General features: G+C 37.2%; 1 protein-coding gene across 9 annotated transcripts in view; it reads right to left on the reverse strand.

Annotated features, from left to right (window-relative positions):
• LOC137177474 (NLR family CARD domain-containing protein 3-like) overlaps nt 1-22927 on the reverse strand; it is an 87815-nt gene that overhangs the window by 15493 nt on the left and 49395 nt on the right. For 4 of the 9 annotated variants that reach the window (XM_067583817.1, XM_067583813.1, XM_067583815.1 and 1 more), the window contains 10 exons: nt 21245-21347; nt 17125-17261; nt 16880-17041; nt 14512-14590; nt 14122-14350; nt 12154-13951; nt 11865-12038; nt 10442-10615; nt 10077-10123; nt 8154-9922 (listed from right to left, as the gene is read on the reverse strand). In XM_067583817.1, coding sequence (XP_067439918.1) covers nt 9363-9922; nt 10077-10123; nt 10442-10615; nt 11865-12038; nt 12154-13951; nt 14122-14350; nt 14512-14590; nt 16880-17041; nt 17125-17213 — 3312 coding nt within the window. In that variant the 5' untranslated portion in view covers nt 17214-17261; nt 21245-21347 and the 3' untranslated portion in view covers nt 8154-9362. Of the gene's footprint in view, nt 1-645; nt 779-924; nt 996-8153; nt 9923-10076; nt 10124-10441; nt 10616-11864; nt 12039-12153; nt 13952-14121; nt 14351-14511; nt 14591-16879; nt 17042-17124; nt 17262-21244; nt 21348-21489; nt 21527-22927 lie in introns of those variants that run through there. The other 5 variants (XM_067583819.1, XM_067583820.1, XM_067583818.1 and 2 more) reach the window with 4 other exon arrangements.

Here is a 22927-nt window from a genome sequence, read left to right on the forward strand (position 1 = left end):
ACAAGATAATTTGGAAGTATTCTTCAGTAAATGTACAAAGAATGGCTCCTGACTGTGTTGTATTATTATATCATTAATGTATTAACATGTAGTGCTTTATGTTGATTTAGGTTGACTCTATATGTGCACTTTTATATGTAGATGTGCATTTGATTGATGTATCTGTTTTTACTGTTATTGTTGTTGCTGTGATGTTATACTGAAGACACTGATGCCTGAGGATATTGATTTAAAATCTGAATCATAGCTAGAAACATGTAGTGAATAGTAAAATATCTCCTTCTGTCATGTAGTGGAGTGGAAGTATAAAGTAGCAGAAAAAGGAAGTACAAGTACTTGAAGATTGTACTTAAGTACAGTACGGGAGTGAATGTACTTTAAGTTACAAAAGCAGATGGATCCTTCCAGAAAATTGTAAAGAGTTCCAAACTAAATGAGTGAGTCTCAATAAAGAGCTTCCAAACACATTTGATGACACATTTCCATAAAGAAGCGACACTAGTTCATGTTGGAGGAGAGTCTATAAGATGAGTGCTGTCTTTCTGAATACTACAGTATTTATTGAATAAAATAAGTGAAGCCCCTCACCCCCCTGCTGTCTCCACATCAGTCCTGTGGTAGAAATAGAAACAGCTCTATATTCACCTGTAGACACAGAAAGTCAAAGCTGTTCTCCAGCGGCTGTCCGGCCGAGCGGAGGCGCATTTAGTGTCTCAGACAGCGGGGAGAGCAGCGGCTCATCACCGCCTCCTCCACAGGCTAAATCAGGCAGGAAAACCTGCCGTCAGTCATCAGTAAGTATTGGACACAGTAATAACAACACTTCAGCGGCAGTTATGTGCAGTTTCTGATTGTAACTACGCTAAATAAATAAGTAAAAGAGGAAGAAGTAACAAGTAAAACGTTTAAAAGCGGTATCATTACCTTCAGGTTGATGTCTGGATGTAAAAGTCCATCTGCGCCACGACTGTCACAGAAAGTGAAACTAAACTTGCACACGGACACACCCAGAGAGACGATGAGTTTGCATGTCAGATGAGATCATTCTTGTCGAAACAAAACTCAACTAAACAGAACCACTGGTAGCAAAACACTCAACTACTGTACTTAAGTACAGTACTAAGGTACTTTTTCCATGTGATGCTACTTTATGCTTCCACTCCACTACATTTCAGAGGGAAATATTGTACTTTCTACTCCTCTACATTTATTTGACAGCTTTAGTTACTTTCTAGATGAAGATTTGATACAATGGATAATATAACAAGCTTTTAAAATACAACACATTGTTAAAGATGAAACCAGTGGTTTCCAACCTTTTTGTCTTTTGACGTCTTACAAAAAGCAGTGTGTAGTCGGGGTCACATTTCACATGTCTATGAGTTGTTAACAGCTCCACCAAATAGTGATTTTTCCCTCTAAACTTCTCACATGCTTTCATTTCAATAAATGTTCAAATGATCCAATATTTCAGCAAAAATCAAAGATTAGAGAAAAAGTCCAAAAACTGAAAACAGATTTGTGTATCAGAACTTTGTTTTTTCTTCTTTCCTCTCCCATTAATCATCTCACCACCCCTCAGATTTATCTGCTGACCCTTTGGAGGGGCCCGACCCCTAGGTTGGGAACCACTGAACTAAACTAACTAACTGTATATAAAGTAGTTGAAACTAGCTCCACCTCCAGCAGCTACAACAGTAACATGCTGCTCTAACACTGATGCTTCACTATTAATAATCTAATGATGTCATATATAATAATATATCAGTCAGAGGGACCAAACCACTACTTTTACTGCAATACTTTAACTACATCAAGCTCATAATACTTATGTACTTTTACTGTAGTAGGATTTTTCATGCAGGACTTTTACTTGTAATGGAGTATTTTTATATTGTTGTGTTGGTACTTTTACTGAAGTAAAAGATACTTCTTCCATTACTCATTTTGTTTATTTTAACTAGTTCACCAGAGGGCATTGTTAGCTCTTTTTTCAAGTGAGACAGTCTACTATTTACCTGAGTGTCTACAGCACTAACTAGTTAATATGTGGATGTTGTATTATTGACTTCCATTATGCAATTTGCTCATCAAGTTATTTATGTAATTCCTAACATTGCGTTGTTTCAGGTCTGCTTTTCAGATCATATTTGGAGTAAATCTGTGGCCCAAAGGAGAGAAACTGGAGGGAAATACTAGAAAAAACCACTTGTGGTGGAAAACACATGACATTCTCTTTATGCCTTATAAGTCAGCACTGTCTTAACACCTTATATGAAAGCTTTGCTTCACTTACAACTGTCTGGGTTTTGTTCACTATATATGTGATGATGATTCTCTGAGTCTTCTTCCTTTGTCTGATAATCTGGGTTCAGAACCATGTAAGGTGGAAGATGTCAAAACATGATCAGAAACATGCTGTTTCCTGTGTTTGCTGTTGTGCAGACTGCTGTATAAAAGTAGAGAGGCTGCTGCTCTCGGCCTGATGCATATCATGTTACAGAAAGACATTCTCTCTTTGTGAGTCTCTTATTTAATACAAAACTCAGACTCTGTCACACATTAACATCTCTCTCTCTCTGTAAATACTGTGTGTAACCATGGTAACACTTTGACCAACAGACGCATCAATTAACATGAAGTCAAAGTATACAGTAGCTGTCTGGACAGACAGTACAAGAAACCCTTTGATATTAGAGGGCGTTATTTTATTTAGTGTTCATTTAAAACATCTTTAATAGAGGTTGATAGTGAGGCTCAGTTTCAACTAATAATATAATAAGAATAACTTTATTTATATAGAATCTTTAAAAACAGAATTTACAAGGTGCTTTAACAGCCAAAAAGTCTGTCAAAATGTTTACTGATAGTGAAGGCAAGATGGAACAGGTTGAAGAAAAACTGCTAAAACATTATTGGGGAAATTAGCTAATTCTTCTTTTTTCAGTTCTTTACATGCTTTTCTGATGCTTATTTGTGTCTTTAATGAATATTTCAGCCTTAGTAGCAGAGAACTATGTTATCATATTCCTTCCAGACATGCACAAGGCACCTCTTCTACTGCCCAGCATCAGGTCTTAAAGGATGGTTCACATTTTTCAAGTCTGTCATAAAACAATACTGACATATCCTCGTGTATGTTGAAAGAGTTACTGGTTGTTGTAATTGTTCCTTCTGTCCACACTGAAGACAAGAGATTCTAAAGCAAATCCCATGTAAGTAATGGAGGACGATATCTACAGTCACTGTGCAAACATTTCAAAATTCAGCCAAAGATAGATTCCTTCATGGCCAGGAGGAACAGTCACAGTCAACAATAACTCAACGTACTGTATAAATGGTCATGTGATAATTGTTTTCCTTTCATATATGGTTGTGAACTCTATCTGACTTGACTGCAGCTATTTTACATTGTGTTGGTAAAAACCTTTCTAAACTGAAAACAGTGAAACTAAATTTGGGAGGAAAACCAGCCTCAAGTATGAATTGATGATTATTATTAATGTTCAAGCTTTTAAGATTTTACAAGGTCAACCTACCAAAATAACTGCATTGTCCTGCAGTAGCAGCACTGACCTGTAAAATGTATATAAAACTACAAAATGTCTTAAATTGATCCATAGCAAACTCACTGAATCCATGGCAACGCTATACTTCCTGTTACATCCCCCAAAGCATTATGGGAACCGTAGTTCCATAACTGAGAGCACAATTATTCCCCAAATCAAATTAAGACAAGGAACAAAGAATAATGATATGAGTGATAAAAATCCATTAATATGAACTTTTGTTCATGTTGACATTACTAATGCTCAGACTTTAAATCCTCTGCACTAAATGTAACATTCTTCATCTTCTCTTCGCTTGAATCTCATAATGACTGACAGAGATATTTCTCTCAGGGTCAATCTGTGTTCAGTCAGCACTTCAACATGCTGCTTGTTTCTTAGTTTTACTACTGAACATCTGCTGAAATGACAAACATCCCTGCAGATTTTATCAGCTGTTTCCAATAAATGTTAATTAGGTGAGTTGTTCAAACTGTAAAGTGAAACCTGTCTGTTGTCTGCTGACAAAAAAGATAAAAAAACTTAAATATTGTTATTAGAATTGTACTAATGACTTTAGTAAAATGACTCCAAACACAAAGAGGGATAGAGAAGCAGAGTGAAGCTATTTCAACAATATTTCCAATACATGGAGGCTGTTAGCTCACTGTTGTTCTTCATCCTCCCACCAGATAGAGCCAAAGTCAACAAAGCTATTTTATAACCTTTTTTAATTGAGTAGTTTAATTTGGATCAAATTGTACATAAAGCGGACAGTGTTTTAATGTGGTGATGGTACACATGAACGTCTGAGAGAAACTCAGTAGTTACAGATGAACTCTGATTACAAAGATATATGAAGCAATAAATACACACATCATCAGCTCCTGTCTAACTGCATATACCAGTAATAAGTCATTATAAAGCAAGAACACAAGTGGACTGTATGCATGTTATTGTAGCAACATTGAACTTGATGACGTCCTCTGACTGTCCCTCCACATCAGTCAATACAATACATTTGATTTAAAGCTTCCACAGGAAACAGTAGCAGGCCTATACTTTAGTGTCTGACTTTACACTGCTGGAAACAACCTTAAAAAAGTAGATTTAGTTTGATTTGTGAGAGCTGAAGAAAGGAAATAATCATCAGCTGTTCATTAATATTGTTTGATTCCAGTAAATCAATCATTTAACAACATATAGATTTATCTTCCAACATGAGAGTTCTCCAAACTTTCTGATGAAATAAAAACATCACACAGCAACAAACAAACCCTGAAGTTACTAAAGAGAAAGTTCAACTATGAAACAAAGCAAACTTACAGTTAACATCCAAACTGCTGAAGACAAAGACTCTCCACTCCACGTCTGTCAGAAAAGTGTTTGCCACAGGTGAGCTGTTTCCTGGAACGAGTCAGCGCTCCACCTGTAGAGGAGGAGGGACAGGTAGGAAGACTCACAACATGATGACACTTTAAGGATGTTTGTCACTCATTTATTGTTCATGTATTTGTAGATTTATTGTTGTATTGATGGTTTCTCAGTGTTTAACTGAGCTGTTAGAAAAAATAACTCATCATGACGTTCATCTGAAGAGAAGCTGAACGTTACATTTAGATTAATCAGATTTAAGACGCAACTGACAGGAATAAAACATATTTTTATAACAAAAGTTATTTTTTCACATCAATAATTGCTCTTCATCCTGTTACAGAACACATCACAGATCAGATGGAAATAATCTCCATCACAGAGTCAGAATTAAAATTAATAATTCACACAAATCTGACTTTTGGACTCTTCAGAGTTTCTTCTCACACAGACATGAAAAACAAAAGTGTCTGAAATATGAACGTAATGAACAGACGGCCATCTTTCCTCGTCTGAGGAGGAAGTTTAGCAGCTGATGTTTCTGTTTGAAATGACTGTTTAGACAGTGTTTAGACATAATAAATTAGTTTCTCTAGCTGAAATATTTAGTGATTCATTTTCCACAAACTAGAGAGAACCATGTCCCTTTCATGTAGAGAAATCAAACTCCACTTACTGAACTTTTCTCATGTCACTCTGCAGCTCTGTTGAGTCTTGAGCAGGTCTGTGTAGAAAAACAGCTTTTGCTTCAGTTAAAGCTGCATTTTCATCACATTCATTTAACCGACAGTTTCTCGTCCTTCATCAGTGTGTGTGTGTGTGTGTGTGTGTGTGTGTGTGTGTGTGTGTGTGTTTGAGTCTCAGTCAGAGTAAAGTTCAGATGTTGAAGTTTGATTAAAACATGAACCTTCCTCATATGAACAAACAAACACTCAGCTGCTGTTTGAATGTTTGAAAGCTGGAGTTCATGAATCAGTGGACACTTTCTGAATGTAACTTTCTGGGGTGTAAACTGAAATAAATCTAAATTAGAGATATTTATTCTCAAAAACATATTTCTATTGACAAAAAGAGAAAAAGATGTTTATTTGTGTGTAAATGTTTAATTATTATCCACTTTTATTTAATTTTATTTATTTTCATAAACATATTGTACTTTTTCTCCTCCTGATTAAAAACAAATAACATGTTTTTCTTTGTTTTTTTGTAAAAAATAGATTGATGAGTAAAAAAAGTGAATGACGTTGGTTGATGGCAGCAGTTTCTGTGACCTGGGACACCATATGTTTGTTGACAAGTCCGCCAGCTCCGCGCAGCTCATTTGCATATTGGGATCCTTTCACAATGTGGGCACAGCTGAGAAAAACAGAAGGCATTTTAATAGCGTGTAAGTGTAAATGCAAAGAGCCATTGATCAGATGTCATTATCCAGATAATGTATCCAGATACAGATCACATGTTAATAGCAGGTGTAAATGGGGCCAGTGTGTCAGAGACTCTGGAGAAGGACAGAGTGCCAGCAGGACAGTCCACATAAGCTCCCATACTTTTCACTACAAACATGTTTTACAATAAAACTCTATCATTCAATACATAAACAAAGCAAGAAAAAATAATAGTCTTATTATCATTATTTCCATTTCATAGAATAATCATGAGCCTTATTTAACAAGTTTCAAATGCTGCTATTGGTCCAACCAACATAGATAATATGTTGAGTATATTATAATTCTATATACTGAAGAATAAAAGTGTCATCCTTCCATTTAGTCTTGATTTATCTTTCTAAAGTTTAGCAGCTGCAGCATTATTTGGATTTGTACTGATTGATAGACGTGCAGAGAGTGAAACTGCGCCCCCTACAGGTCAGAAGGAAGCACTGACATATGAATGAAAATGTGTTTAGTTGAAGTCATCCAGATTGAATAGTTGGAGTTTGTTTGTGTCTCAGCTGCAGGCAGCAGCAGCGTGAGGACAGACAGCAGGATGAAGACGCTCAGCAGCCGACGACTCATCATGTTTCAGCCCAACTGAAGAATCAAACACAACAACAACACGTGATCAGAGGATTTGAAACTCTGAAACTTGTCATCATTTCTCTTCAGCGCAGCATCAGTCTTTCATTTCAAACTAGTTTGAAAATCTGTTTTTTTAGAAAACCAAACCAAGAGCTGTTTGATTCTTTTTACTTTCTATTTTTCTATTATTTATTTCATTTAACATCACAAATAAAGTGTATTATTATTATTATTATTATTATTATTATTATTATTATTATTATTATAGCAGAAAAAGATTTGATTTGTCTTTTTGATTGAAGATAAATGTCCAATCAGAAGCAGAGACATCCAGATATAAAAAGAACAACATAAAAGCAGCAAATAAACAAAAATCCCTGAAATAAAGAAGCAAATATACGGTTAAGATTTCAACATAAATGTGGATTGTAAAGCTGCTACACAAATAAATTTGATTTTCCAACATGTGAAAATGTTCAGGACTGTAAAATCAGACACATGTTTATTTCTGATAGTAAGAGTTTCTTAACGGACTGTAAAAGTCTTGTTTGGTGACATTTGGAGAAAGATTTAGTTTTTCCAAACCTGCATGTTCAGCATGATGGAAATAGAAAACAGCTGTTAGTTTGGATGAAGTTTGACAGCAGGAGTCCAGCTCGCAGCTCTATGTGCAGTCTGTGTTTGGATGTTGAGCTGTGAGCTTTTGACTTTCTTCTTTGTTTCCTCTCTCAGCTCATCGTCACATACCTGATCTGACCTCTGACCTCTGACGTGCTGATTGTCACAGCAGAAGAAGACAAACGGACGTCTGTATTCACTTTGTGTGCAGAAAGTTAACCGACACGTGTTTCACTGTTTTCTTCCTAGAGAAGAAAACACTTGCTTTTTGTCCAAAGCACATTTTCCAAATATAACTATTAATGTTGATGATTTATATCAAAATGTGACTTTTCATTCAAAGTTGAGTTGTGTGAAGGTTGTAGAAATGAGAAACTGACCCTGCGCTAAACTGTGTGTGAATAAACAATATAACTATTAATAATGTTCAGCTTATTATTAGAGTGACATTTTTCTGAATCTGACAATAAAGATCAAATGAAAGCTTCTATTATTATTTATGATCCTTTTTTTATTGGACATAACAGGTGATACTGCAGATACATTTATTTCTGCCTGATACAAATGATCAACTTTACTTGGTACAACACAAAAACAGGAAATAAGAAACATTTTTAAAAAAAAGTTTAAACAGATTTATTATCCTGTAAATTAGCTTTTTATTGTGGATATTTAGTAAGGCGCTAAACTGTCAGCTGTTTGCTCTCTAATATTCTGTTCACATACAGCCAGAGCTGCAACAATTAGTCCATTCATTGATTATCCATCAACAGAAAATTAACACTTAATAATCATTTGAGTCATTTTGAGGCAAACATTTTCTGCTTTTAGCTTGTGAAGATTTAATGCTTTTCTTTGTCTTACATGATGATAAACAGAATATCTTACTGTTCTGGACTTTAGTTCAGACAAAATGAGACATTTAAAGACGTCACCTTTGACTCTGTGAAATTAGAACCAGCATTTTACACAATTTACACAATTTCCTGACATTTTACAGACATTCATTGATTTATCAATCAACATTCAATAATTATTTGAGTCATTTTGAAGCAAACATGGTTTTAGCTTCTCAGGTGTACAGATTTAATGCTTTTCTTTGTCTTACATGATAAACAATATTTTACTGTTCTGGACTTTAGTTCAGACAAAATGAGAGCATTTTACACAATTTTCAAAATTTCTTCACATTTTATATACAAAACTGTGAATTGATGAATTCTTGATCATAATGTTTATTTACAGCTCTACATGCACATCCAGTAGAAACACATAAAAACATGTTGGTTTCTGAATTGACTATATGATTAAAAAAACATCTAATTGAACAAGAACCCCCCGAAAAAAGAGAAGAGGAAAAACAACAAAGTGTCTCTATAGGCCAGCGGATACTTACTGTCATTATGTGTGTTATAGTTAGTTGGCAAAACTCTTCCAACATTTTTAAAAGCCTTTGTCACAACTTGACATTTCAGTAAACTTTCAGCCGGTGGTGGTTTTCTTTCTGAGAGCTTCTGAGTTTCACTTTGGGTGTTGGACTTCAAAATTCGCTGAGACTCATAAGGATCAAACCCACGACCTCTGAACCTCCAAACAGTCCTCTAACAGACTGGGCTATCTGCTCTGAGAACATCAGCTTCTTTTTTTTACAGCTTTTTAAATGTGTTTATATGTGACTGACAAACAAACTGTCAGCCACGTGGAAACCATGTTGGGTTAAGAAACTGCATTTACAAGCAGTGAGAGATCAGGTTGGTGCTAAATAACATGAGAAAGTTTCTCTAACAGGAGGAGACTCTCCCTCCTACAGAGAACAAAGAGACACTGAGGAACCAGGCCAGAACCCAAACCCAGGACACAGAGGCTGAGTGAATGTGGTGTTGAAGGTGTGGAGGTGGATCAGTGTGTCAGAGGAGACTCTGTAGAAGGACAGAGTGCCAGCAGGACAGTCCACATACACTGCTACTCTGTTAGAGACAGAGGAGGAGGAGGAGGAGGAGGAGGAGGAGGAGGAGGAGTAGGACACGGATGCTCCACTGTTATTGTGCCAGATGGAGTAATGTTTATCGGAGAGGTACAGAGTCCAGGACTGATCATTCCCTCCAAACTTGCAGTCATCATTGTTTCCTCTCTTGCTGATTCCTCTGTAAGACACTACTATATAAAGGCTTCCTCTCCACTCGACCTCCCAGTAACAGCGACCAGTCAGATCATTTCTACACAGCAGCTGAGGCCAGTAATCAAATCTGTCTGTATGATCTGGATATGACTGATCCTCCTCCACATATGTCACCTTCCTGTTGTTGTCAGACAGTTTGAGTTTTCTGTGTGCTGTGTTTGGATCCAGTGTGAGTTGACAGAAATCTGATGGAGAGAACAAGACACAATAGAGCTGCAGTTATTGATCTATCATCTGTTTGACGATGACATCATCTCCATCCTCAGTAGGATGTGAATGAGTGATGTCACAGTTTGAAGTTTGCTTTGTTTTCATGAATCAAATGAAAAACACACTTACACTTCCTCAGATCTGGTGTCAACCATCGGACTCCAGCAGGCTGCAGCCTGAAAGGGGGAGGGGGGTCAGAGTAGCATGTTCTCTTTCAGCATGCAAACATGGACATTACATCGCTCTAGTCTACTGTTTTATTATTCTGTTCAAATGTGGGGTTGGGCTTTGATAGACTTTTATCCAATCTGAATCCGGTATCCCAATCCCTCTGAAACCCTGATTGAATCTAATTTGGTTTATCTTTCAACATTTACAGGAAACTTCAGTTAGAAATAACAAAAATGCAAAGATTTAGGTGAGATCTGTGATCAGCTCTGACAGAGAAAATGTTTCCAGTTCTTCCCCCTCTATCAGACATTGTCTCTCCATACCTGAGAGTGTCCAGTCTCCAATGTGAATCCTCCAGTCCAGCAGACAACAGCTTTTCTCCTGAGCTTCCTGGATGATTGTAGCTCAGGTCAAGCTCTCTCAGATGGGAGGGGTTGGCGCTCAGAGCTGAGGCCAGAGAAGCACAGCCTTCCTCTGTGATCAGACATCCTGACAGGCTGCAAACACACAAAACAACGCACATGTCCGACAGTCTGAGAGTGCAGCTGTGTGCAACTGTCCAGGAGCAACAGTTTTTAGACATGGTTAGAAAATCTGTAAAATCATCTGTGGTATTCAATAATTCAACAACAGAAACAAAACAAGTGAAAACAAAAATCTGCACTGAAGGACTTCCAGGTTGGGTGCCATCAGCGAGTAACTTTTCCTCCATTTCATTCGAACTAATTCTCCTAACTTCCTTTCCAGACCCCCGCCCACTATAACTGACACCCTCATTCAAATGAGATATCCAGAAGTGTGATTTGAAGACCTATAGCAACCTAACTGGGTTCCAGACCCCATCGAATTTGAAAGCAAGAGTGTGAATTTAGGATGTGTGAATTGGATAATCATACCTGGTATGATGCACTGGATTGGATATTTTCATCTCACTTCAATGCTAAACATCATTTAATACAATTCAAAATACCATTGGTTTCATTGGACCAGGGCCAAGATAAGTCATATTGCAAACAATTTTGATCGTGCCCTAATGAGATGTAAGACACCTGCTAAGAACCTGCTTCTTTATACCACCCAATTTAGGCCTGACCTTTAGTGGAGAAACTCTTGGACAGGATATTTAAATGCTTCTCCAAAATACACCATACCAATTTTCAACCCTCTCCATGCATCATGTTATTCGGAGGATTTAGAGAAGATCAAATACTCACTTAAGGGTAAATCTAACATTTTCTCTAAGATCTGGGAGCCCTATCAAGCTTATTATGCGAAGATTGATTTTTAACCAATACTTTCTCACGGACTTGTTTCTGTTTTTTCCCCCTCTCTCTCACTTTTTAATTTACTATTATCATTCGTACTATTATTATTATTTCATTATGTAAACTGTCTACCCATGTATTGTCTATTTGTGTCCCCTTTGTGTGTATATATGGGCTTTACCATATTTTTAGCTTTTCTCTCTGTATCTCTCTTACTGTATGTGTTTATGTGTCTGTATAACTGACCAGCTATGTAATGATCTATGGACCTCAGCTATTCTTGCTCTGTTCATGTTCCTAACTACAAAAACAATAAAAATCTGCTTGTAAATCTACAAGTAATTATCTACTGCTGAAGCTTAGTTAAAATTGGTTTGACAAATCATATTTGCAGAGACAATCCTACACAGGTTTAAAGTTATCCTCTAATATCATTCAGATTTTAAATGTTCATCTGTTGAACAGGTTGATGAATCCTGACCTGAGAGTTTCCAGTGTACAGTGTGGACTCTCCAGTCCAGCAGACAGCAGCTTCACTCCTGAATCTTGCAGGTTGTTGTTACTCAGATCAAGCTCTCTCAGACTAGAGGACTGGGAGCTGAGAACTGAGGCCAGAGCTGCACAGCTTCTCTCTGACAGGTTACAGCCACTCAACCTGGAAAGGAAATATAAAGGAAAAAAACAAGTTAGAAGTTATTTATTTTTCTGTCTTGTTGAAAAGATAGAGTATTTAAATAATGATGAATAAATCCACCTATATGTGTACTTACAGAGCTTTGTTGGAGGCTTTGACCACTGGCAGCAGCCTCAGAAGAGCTTCCTCTGAAGCAGAGTATTTCTTCAGGTCAAACACGTCCAGATCTTTTTCTGATGACAGTAAGATGAAGACCAGAGCTGACCACTGAGCAGGAGACAGTTTTTCTGCAGAGACATGTCCTGATCTTAGGTACTGTTGGATCTTCTCCACTAGAGAACAATCATTCAGCTCATTGAGACAGTGGAACAGATTGATGCTTCTCTCTGCAGAGAGATTCTCACCGATCTTCTTTGTGATGTACTTGACTGTTTCTTGATTGGTCTGTGAGCTACTTCCTGTCTGTGTCAGCAGGCCTCGTAGGAGAGTCTGATTGGTCTGCAGTGAAAGACCAAGGAGGAAGCGGAGGAACAAGTCCAGGTGTCCATTTGGACTCTGTAAGGCCTTGTCCACAGCTCTCTGGTAGAAACATGTCTCTGCAGATTCTTCTTTGGTTTCAGATCTCTGGGATGCTTTTTGTTCTTCTGCCAGCAGATTGACTCCAGAGTTGATGAATGTCAGATGGACATGAAGAGCAGCCAGAAACTCCTGAACGCTTAGATGGACAAAGCAGAACACCTTGTTCTGGTACAGCCCTCTCTCCTCTTTAAAGATCTGTGTGAACACTCCTGAGCACACTGAGGCTGCTCTGATATCGAAGCCACACTCTGTCAGGTCTGATTCATAGAAGATCAGGTTGCCTTTCTGCAGCTGCTCAAAAGCCAGTTTTCCCAGATACTCAATCATCTTCCTGCTCTCTGGACTCCAGTGTGGATCTGTCTCAGCTCCTCCATCATACTTGACATTCTTTAGTTTGGACTGAACGACCAGGAAGTGGATGTACATCTCAGTCAGGGTCTTGGGCAGCTCTCCTCCCTCTCTGCTTTTCAAGACATCCTCCAGAACCGTAGCAGTGATCCAGCAGAAGACTGGCATGTGGCACATGATGTGGAGGCTTCGTGATGTCTTGATGTGGGAGATGATTGTGCTGGTCTGCTTCTCATCTCTGAATCTCTTCCAGAAGTACTCCTCCTTTTGTGGGTCACTGAACCCTCTGATCTCTGTCACCATGTCGACACACTCAAGAGGGATCTGATTGGCTGCTGCAGGTCGTGTGGTTATCCAGAGGCGAGCAGAGGGAAGCAGTTTCCCCCTGATGAGGTTTGTCAGCAGCACATCCACTGAGGTGGACTCTGTGACATCAGTCAGGATCTCATTGTTGTGGAAGTCCAAAGGAAGTCGACACTCATCCAGACCATCAAAGATGAACACAACGTGAAAGTCTTCAAACCTGCAGATTCCTGCTTCTTTGGTTTCAGTAAAGAAGTGATGAACAAGTTCCACCAAGCTGTACTTTTTCTTTTTCAGCATATTCAGCTCTCTGAAAGTGAATGGAAATGTGAACTGTATGTCCTGGTTGGATTTATCTTCAGCCCAGTCCAGAATGAACTTCTGTGTTAAGGCTGTTTTCCCAATGCCAGCCACTCCCTTTGTCATCACTGTTCTGATTGGTTCATCTCTTCCAGGTGAGGCTTTAAAGATGTCTTCTTGTCTGATGCTTGTTTCTGGTCTGTCTGGTTTCCTGGATGCTGTTTCAATCTGTCTGACCTCATGTTCATCATTGACCTCTGAAGTCCCTCCCTCTATGATGTAGAGCTCTGTGTAAATCTGATTCAGAAGGGTTGGGTTTCCTGCTTTAGCAATCCCCTCAAACACACACTGGAACATCTTCTTCAGGTTAGACTTGTGTTTAGACTGACAACCTGTAAGACTTCCTGAATGAACACAAAAGAAATAAGATCAACAATAATTGATTCATGAAGAAAATCTGACAATTAAATTCCCCTAAAGAATGCATATATGAACATATTTTCCTCCATCTCCTGAGACATCAGTAAATGTCTCATTTATCCAGCATGTTAAATCTTTATAGAAAACCTCTTACTGTTCTGCAGACGGTCAGCCAGCTCCTCCTGCTTCATTATCCTCAGGAAGTGCAGCGTGATCTTCAGAAATGCCTCCCTGCTGCTGCTCCTCTGCTCTTCCTCCTCACCATCCAACACCTCCTCATCCTCCCTCTGACTCTCTAAGCATTCTGGGTAATCTGAACTCAGAACCTTCTGCATCTTCTTCAGCTCATTCTTCACAAAAGTAACAATGTTCTCCTCCAGCAGCTGGAACAGAATACTATATGAATGACACAATCAAACTAAATTCATGAAGCAAACATCACATCTATGTTGGACAGACTGACAATCCACTGGTCTACAAAGTGTCGCATGGAGATGATTGTGAACAGAATAGATGTAAAAGTAGTTGTTGTACATGTACAGACCAAAAATATGGAGTCCAGGTGTTTTTGATGCTGCTGGGCAGACTGACCACTGGGAACCTCTGAGCTCTCATGGTCCACTCTGTGGAGGAATCATGAAGAATGAGCTCACAAGTCTTTTCCACACAGAAACAAACACAAGCTAAAGGTCCATCAAGTGATATTTGGATGTGAGCAGAGAATCAGATGACTCCCAGTAGTGCTGTAAAGGTTTGCTAGTCCTGCTGATCCCACTGAGAACCAACAGCTCAGTTTGTAGCTCTCAGCTCAGTGTTTTACTTCATCAGTCAGTTTAGTTTAGTCCCAACAGCTCTCACTAGCCCTCCATAAAGCTCTCCCTCCCTCACTGTACATTGCTGAAGTGCCCTGGAGCAAGGAAGCTAGAACCAGTGTGTGGTTGTATCAGACTGGTTGTACTGGGCAGCTCACAGTATGAATATCTTGAATATCAGTCTAATAAAACCAGATCATTTAATTTCACTTTCAATATCAGTTCTAAAGCCTTACTTTTGATCAACAGGGTGATGCCTTTTCCTTGAAGTACAAGGATGTTTTTCAGTCTGGTCACTCTGTTTTTATAGATTCTGCACTGTACCCAGAAGACACTAAAACATGTCCTGCTAACATGTTTCATAAAACATTTTTTTACACTGCATTTAAGTTGTAACATGTTATGGATGGACAAACAAATGTTTTGCTTGTCCATCCATACTAGACTGATCATTATCAGTGGTATTTTCAGCATCCAAATTGGAACAAACTTGAATACACTGATCTACGACTGTCAAACCTTACAGACGTGACTGTGTGCTTCCTAACAGCAGCAATATAAAATCTTAAAATCTATTTATGTTTACAGCAGTGCCTTGCGCTGTGAAAGGCAGGTATATTTTTCTAAAATTATTAACGCTAATGAGAATAATCCCAGGTTTTTATTCAAAACCACTGACCATCTCCTAAAACCCACCCACTTTAACGAGCATGTCCATCTTCCCTCACAGTCAAAGTGTGAGGAGTTTGCCTCGTTCTTTGAAAATAAGATTGTCAGCATCAGGACCATTATTATGAATACTACCAATCAAAAATATGCCAGTGCTGCTCAAGGAAATCTAAATCATTTCAGGTAAATTAGTGAAGGGGAACTCCAGAATATCATTTCTCAATTGAAATCCTCCACCTGCTCACTTGATGTCATCCCCACTGCCTTTTTAAAAGAGGTTGTAGATAGTTTTATTCTCGATGTACTAGATATTGTAAACTGTTCCTTAGTGTCAGGTATCTTCCCGGATCCACTTAAAACTGCTCTAGTTAGGCCTCTACTCAAAAAACACACGCTGGATTCCTCTGTTCTGAGTAACTACAGGCCCATATCCAATCTGTCCTTTCTAGGTAAAATCCTGGAAAGGGCAGTGTTGATACAGCTAGAGGCTGTCTTACATGACAATGATATTTATGAAAAATTTCAGTCTGGTTTCTGAGGTAGATATGGGACCGAGACTGCACTCACTAAAGTCATAAATGATCTTAGAATGAGCGCAGATAAGAAGAAAGTTTCTGTCCTTGTTCTTCTTGATTTGACCACTGCATTCGATACCATTGATCATGAGATACTTCTGAACAGACTTGCCAGTCTCACAGATCACCCATGTGACTCCCTCCTCCTCAGTTTTCAGATAACTATGTATCTGACCACCATACTATTGCTTTAAAGGTGTCAATCACACAACCACCTAAGACAGTGGACCAACCTGTCTATTCTCAGGTTTTCAGTTCAAATTCTGCATCTTAGTTTTCAGAGACTTTTCTTATATCCAGCCCTGAGGTTTACAACACAGCTACTCCATAAAACTGATGACTTAGGCACTGGAATAAAAATTGTACCTCCATTCTCGATTCTTTTGCGCCATTTAAACCTTAGAAACACAAACCAAAAACGCATCCATGGCTTAACAAGCACACCTGCACCCTAAAAAGCAGGGCGAAAGTGGAAATCTGACAAATGCCGTCATCTCTTTCTGACATTACTCTAATTTGTAATGTAGAGGCATAGAGGACCGTCTCCCAAACATATTAACATAAAAATATTAATGATGTAGTAAGCTAATGATATGCTAACACTTGGCATTGGAAATAACATCAGGTTACTATTTTAGGAAGTAAACTAATTAGCCTGACATGCTAAATATTAGCAGCTTATGAACAGACAAACACACCCATTCCTTACACTTTCTTTCTTATGTTTTTCACCTCTTCAGTTATGAGAATATAAATATATGTTGAAAAGATTCACGTTGAAATGTTGAAATTTATGTTGAAAGAGATGTTTGGTAAAACCTTAGTCAGTTACATTTTAAATTTTGTTACAGCTTACCTCTTTGCAGTAGGAAGTTGTCCTTTAAAATCAATGAAGAAATCATTTGACCGGTCGCTTTTCAAGGACACACAGCTGGGTTCAGGTTCAGGTTCAGGTTCAGATTCAGGTCCAGGTTCAGGTTCAGGTCCAGCAGAGTCTGGTCTGTGCTGCCTCCTTGTTCTTCAACACAACACACACAGAGCTTTGAGTGTGAATAATGATGGTGGAGAACAGTGATGGACAGTTAGAGATCTCCATCTCACCTCTGAGCTTTGGTCTGGCTGTCATGTTCCTCACACAGAGAGCGTTCAGAAGGAGGGACTCCCTCCTCTCTGTCCTCACACTGATCCATGCTGCTGAAGTCACATCCACATCAGTCACACACACTTTCTACCTTCACCTAGAGAGGAAACACATCCTTTACATCATTTCTCCTGTCAAATCCTAAATATCAGTTGCTCCTCCTGTGATTGGCTGTGATTTTCTGTTATATATCAGTGTGAATGCAGCCAGACAGCAGTGTGAGGTAGAGAAAGCTGCCATCAGCTGCTGTACTTCTACTATCAGTCCACTAGATGGCGTCATGAAGCTGCAGTGAAGTGAATAGCAGCACACATGATGCATGAGGAGAATTTACAGCAGATTATTTGTGACGCAACAACTGTGATGACATTTATTGCACTTTAAGCCTTCAATATAACATCTGATCATTTCCCCACTATCAAAAATTTAAAAAACATTATTTAATAAAATTATACTTATTACTGACTTTTTATGGATCTGCAAATTCCTACTAATTAGCAAAGTTTCCTGTAGGACTCTAATTAAAGGCATTATTTATATATATAATATAGAAATAGAGTGTTCAATTGGTATTCTTCCAGCTGATTAAATAATTTAAGTTTAGTCAGTGAACAGCAGTTCAGCTGAAGATGCATACATATGAAATTGGTCTACAGGCAAATATACAAGTCAACATATTGAATAATAAAGTTTCCAATAATGAATGAATGATGAATGAATATTTATTGTGTATAGTTCTTTCAAGGAAATTCCTCTTGAAATCAATGACTTAAAACTAAACATAAAAAATCTACTAAAGACCAATCAGCTATGTGACCATTGAGTCACACAGCTGAGTTTAGTTAACATTATTTCTAATTGAGACTGTGGGTGTATGTGATGTGCTGTATGTAGATTTGTATTTTGTATGGTGTGTTCTGTGTGTTTGTTTGTTTTGTTTTGGGGTTTTTTCACTTTTTACTGTTTGTTGTTGTGCTGTTGTATGTTTTTTGTTGGGGACTACAAATGCAAATTAGCTTCAAGCTAACTCTGGTGCAGTGCATCTTTAATGTCTCAAACTGCACACTGTCCCAGTCAATAAATAAATCACAAAAATCACTAACTAAAATAAGACTGTTTCAGTGTCCCCTTCAATTGAGGCTAAATTGATCAGTTTTTTCTAGAAAACATTCATGAAATTATTGGGAAATAACTCACCTGTAAAACACATTTATTGTTACATTTAGTCATTGATCTACTAAGAGCTTGTAATTCAAACCTTCAAAGTCATCAAAACTGGTTAGAAACTCTTTAACAGACTTCAAACATGCAAGCAAAGGCCAAATATTTTTGTTTGTACCTTGTTCCTTAAATGCAGCATGAGGGACATTCAACGTTTTAAAATTGTCTTAAATGCAGCAAGATAACATTTGTACAGCAGAATGCTGATATGATTAATCATATCAGCACCAACCAACAAAACAATATCAAACAACAAAGATAAAGTAAATTCAGGGGTCAGATAAAAATACCAAATATGTTTTAACAGCATTTCTGTTTGCGCTGTAATTAATCACAGAGATATTTATTGATATAAAATAGGATCATATGTATTATCAGATTATTCAGGTAGAATTTGTCCTTTTCATGCCTGCTGTGGTAAAAAAAAAAAACAGACAAAAAGACAAAAAGCAGGAAACATTATGGATACAGATACATTCTTCCAAAAACTTCGACAGTTCCAAAATAAATGACAGTTTCAAACTCTCAATATCAAAAATATACAAACATTAATTCAAAGAAAATCTCGTTTTTTTTGAGCTTCCGATTTTGCTTGAGTCTTTATTTGAATCTAACATTTTTATGTTATAGGTTTGTTGTGGGTTAACAGAAAAATAATGTAAACAGGTCAGTATTTTTCAATGTTATTTTAAGTGTAAATTTACAGTAAATTACTGGCTACTGAGATGATTTACCTTTACAGTATATATTGTAATTATACAACAGCATACTGCTATATCACAGTAATCTGGTGGACATTTTTACTGTGAAATCACAGTTCAATAGAGTAACTCTACAGCAGCATGTTGTGATATTACAGTCATTTGCTGTGTATTTTCCTGTAAAGTCACAGTGCAGTAGAGTAATTCGACAGCTACATACTGATATCACAGTAATCCAATGGCCCAGCAGACTGAAGTTACATTGCACAACTGTCATTTTACAATAATTAACGGTGAAAATGTCACAGTAAATTACTGTAAAAGTAATACAACTAGTAGCCATAAATTTACTGTAAACTTGGTCAAATACTTTAAGGTAGTCATTGATTTCATTGTGTTACAAAATAACGCTGATAAAAATTATTACTGATCTATCAAAACACTTAGACCTACACATGCCTCAATAAACATGAATTATAAAACAACCTGAGTATCAAAGTCCAGACTGAAGTCAAGTTCCATACTCACTGAATCCAGGGCAACGCTATACTTCCTGTTACATCCCCCAAAGCATTATGGGACCTGTAGTTCCATAACTGAGAGCAATATTATTCCCCAAATCAAATTAAGACAAGGAACAAAGAATAATAATATGAGTGATAAAATCCATTAGTCTGAACTTTTGTTCATGTTGACATTACTAATGCTCAGACTTTAAATCCTCTGCTCTAAATGTAACATTCTTCATCTTCTCTTCACTTGAATCTCATAATGACTGACAGAGTTATTTCTCTCAGGGTCAATCTGTGTTCAGTCAGCACTTCAACATGCTGCTTGTTTCTTAGTTTTACTGCTGAAATGACAAACATCCCTGCAAATTTTATCAGCTGTTTCCAATAAATGTTAATTAGGTGAGTTGTTCAAACTGTAAAGTGAAACCTGTCTGTTGTCTGCTGACATACAGATAAAAAAAACTTAAATATTGTTATTAGAATTGTACTAATGACTTTAGTAAAATGACTCCAAACACAAAGAGGGATTAAAGTCATGATTGAGCCCAAGCTTGAAGGAAACTGAGATGTATTATTTTGTCCATATCTTCCAGCCCTAACTTATGGATTATGTAATAATAGTGTGAGTCAGAGAAAGCTGCCATCAGCTGCTGTACTTCTACTATAAGTCCACTAGATGGCGTCACGAAGCTGCAGTGAGGTGAAGAGCAGCACACATGATGCATGGAGGAGGATTTACATCCACTGACTCACACTGACTGAATTTCATTCATATTCAGTCAATGCAACACCAATAAACAACATGTCAATAGTTTCAGTTATCTATTAGTTCTCTTTGATGTTGTTGTCACATTAGTAGTGCACATGACGCACAAACACAAATGTATTAAATGATTAGAATCAGGGTTCATTTACTTTGATATGACTTCTTTTACAGTAAATACAAACTTGTTAAACAGCAGCAGATGTTAGATCTTAACTGCTGTCAGACATTTAACAACACAGATAAAATGTCATTTGGTGTAAAGTGAAACTATTTTATAGCCTTTTTTAATTGAGTAGTTTAATTTGGATCAAATTGTCCAAAAAGCCGACAGTGTTTTAATGTGGTGATGGTACACGTGAACTTCTGAGAGAAACTCAGTGGTTACAGATGAACTCTGATTACAAAGATATATGAAGCAATAAATACACACATCATCAGCTCCTGTCTAACTGCATATACCAATAATAAGTAATTATAAAGCAAGAACACAAGTGGACTGTATGCATGTTATTGTAGCAACATTGAACTTGATGATGTCCTCTGACTGTCCCTCCACATCAGTCAATACAATACATTTGATTTAAAGCTTTCACAGGAAACAGTAGCAGGCCTATACTGTAGTGTCTGACTTTACGCTGCTGGAAACAACCTTAAAAAAGTAGATTTAGTTTGATTTGTGAGGGCTGAGGAAAGGAAATAATCATCAGCTGTTCATTAATATTGTTTGATTCCAGTAAATCAATCATTTAACAACATGTAGATTTATCGTCCAACATGAGAGTTCTCCAAACTTTCTGATGAAATAAAAACATTATACAGCAAGAAACAAACCCTGAAGTTACTAAAGAGAACGTTCAACTATGAAACAAAGCAAACTTACAGTTAACATCCAAACTGCTGAAGACAAAGACTCTCCACTCCACGTCCGTCAGAAAAGTGTTTGCCACAGGTGAGCTGTTTCCTGGAACGAGTCAGAGCTCCACCTGTAGAGGAGGAGGGACAGGTAGGAAGATTCACATCATGATGACACTTTATGGATGTTTGTCACTCATTCATTCTTCATGTATTTGTAGATTTATTGTTGTATTGATAAACAGGTAGAAGGTATCTGAACCTCAGTCTGACCTGTTAGAAAACAGCTGGTCAGTTGTTGTCACGGTTTCTGTCATTTAAAAAAACAGTACATGTAATCTGTGTTTAGAGCTGCAACTAACAATTATTTTCATTATCAATTAATCAATTAGTTGTTTGGTCCAAAAATGTCAGAAAATTGTGAAAAATGCCCAAGTCCATGATGACATCATCAAATGTCTTGTTTTGTACCCAAAGATCTCCAGTTTACTGTCAAAGAGACTAAAGAAACCACAAAATACATTTATTAATACACATTGAAGAAGCTGGAATCAGAGAATCTGGAAGAGAATGTTTTTTTTTTTTATAAACGCCTCAAAGCAATTAATCAATTAAAATATTGACTGTTGAATTAAATCATTTTCTGTTGAATCAATTAATTGTTGCAGCTCTGTGTTCATAGTAACATCGTTCAGTTTATCTTTGTGCCACCAGAGGGCGCCAAATCATTTCTAATGACAAGTAGGTGAAGATGAAAAACCAACATGTGACTGAGGAAGCTCAACAAAGACCAGTAAAGTTCATCTTTAGTTGCAGACATGCAGTAAGATGCAATTTGTACACATTCATCTTTCTAGCTTTTGCTCTGGAATTCTGCTTTAAAACTAAACACAACTAACTTAAATAAGATTGTTTCCTTAAAACCAGACTGATTGCTTCTGTCCAGAACACTTTCTTGAAATTATAAGAAATAACTGACTCATAAAACACATTTGTTGTTGCATTTCAGTCACTGATCTACTGAAAGCTTATAATTCAAATCTTGAGACTGCATAAAAACTCTTGATAACAGCGAATTAGACCTCGAACATACAAACAAATACCAAATATTACAGTTTGTACTTTGAACTCTAAAAGCAGCATGATGAACTTTCCACACAGTTCTCACATAACTTATAACCACAGACATGCAGGCTGGACTGTATCAATAAATAAACTTTATCTAACAATCATAGAGATAAAGTCACTCACCTCAGCAGGTGAAAAGGTAAAATTATTAGTTTTTACAGATTTAAAATTAGACCATATGTATTTTAAATGTATCAGATATGTTTGTTATAATTCCTGCTGTAGTAGAAATGAATAAAAATTCCCATTTAAGAGAAAAACAAGATAATTTGGAAGTATTTTCAGTAAAAGTACAAATACCACTCTGTAAATATTACCAGTAAAAGTCCTGTATCCAAAATGTACACAAGTATTATTGGAAAAATGAACATTAAGTATCAACAGTAAAATCATGTTGAACGGCTCCTGGCTGTGTTGTATTATTATATCATTAATGTATTAACATGTAGTGCTTTATGTTGATTTAGGTTGACTCTATATGTGCACTTTTATCATGTAGATGTGCATTTGATTGATGTATCTGTTTTTACTGTTATTGTTGTTGCTGTGATGTTATAGTGAAGACACTGATGCCTGAGGATAT

This window comes from Thunnus thynnus, chromosome 24 (assembly GCF_963924715.1).
Source record: "Thunnus thynnus chromosome 24, fThuThy2.1, whole genome shotgun sequence".
NCBI classification, from domain to species: Eukaryota; Metazoa; Chordata; class Actinopteri; order Scombriformes; family Scombridae; genus Thunnus; species Thunnus thynnus.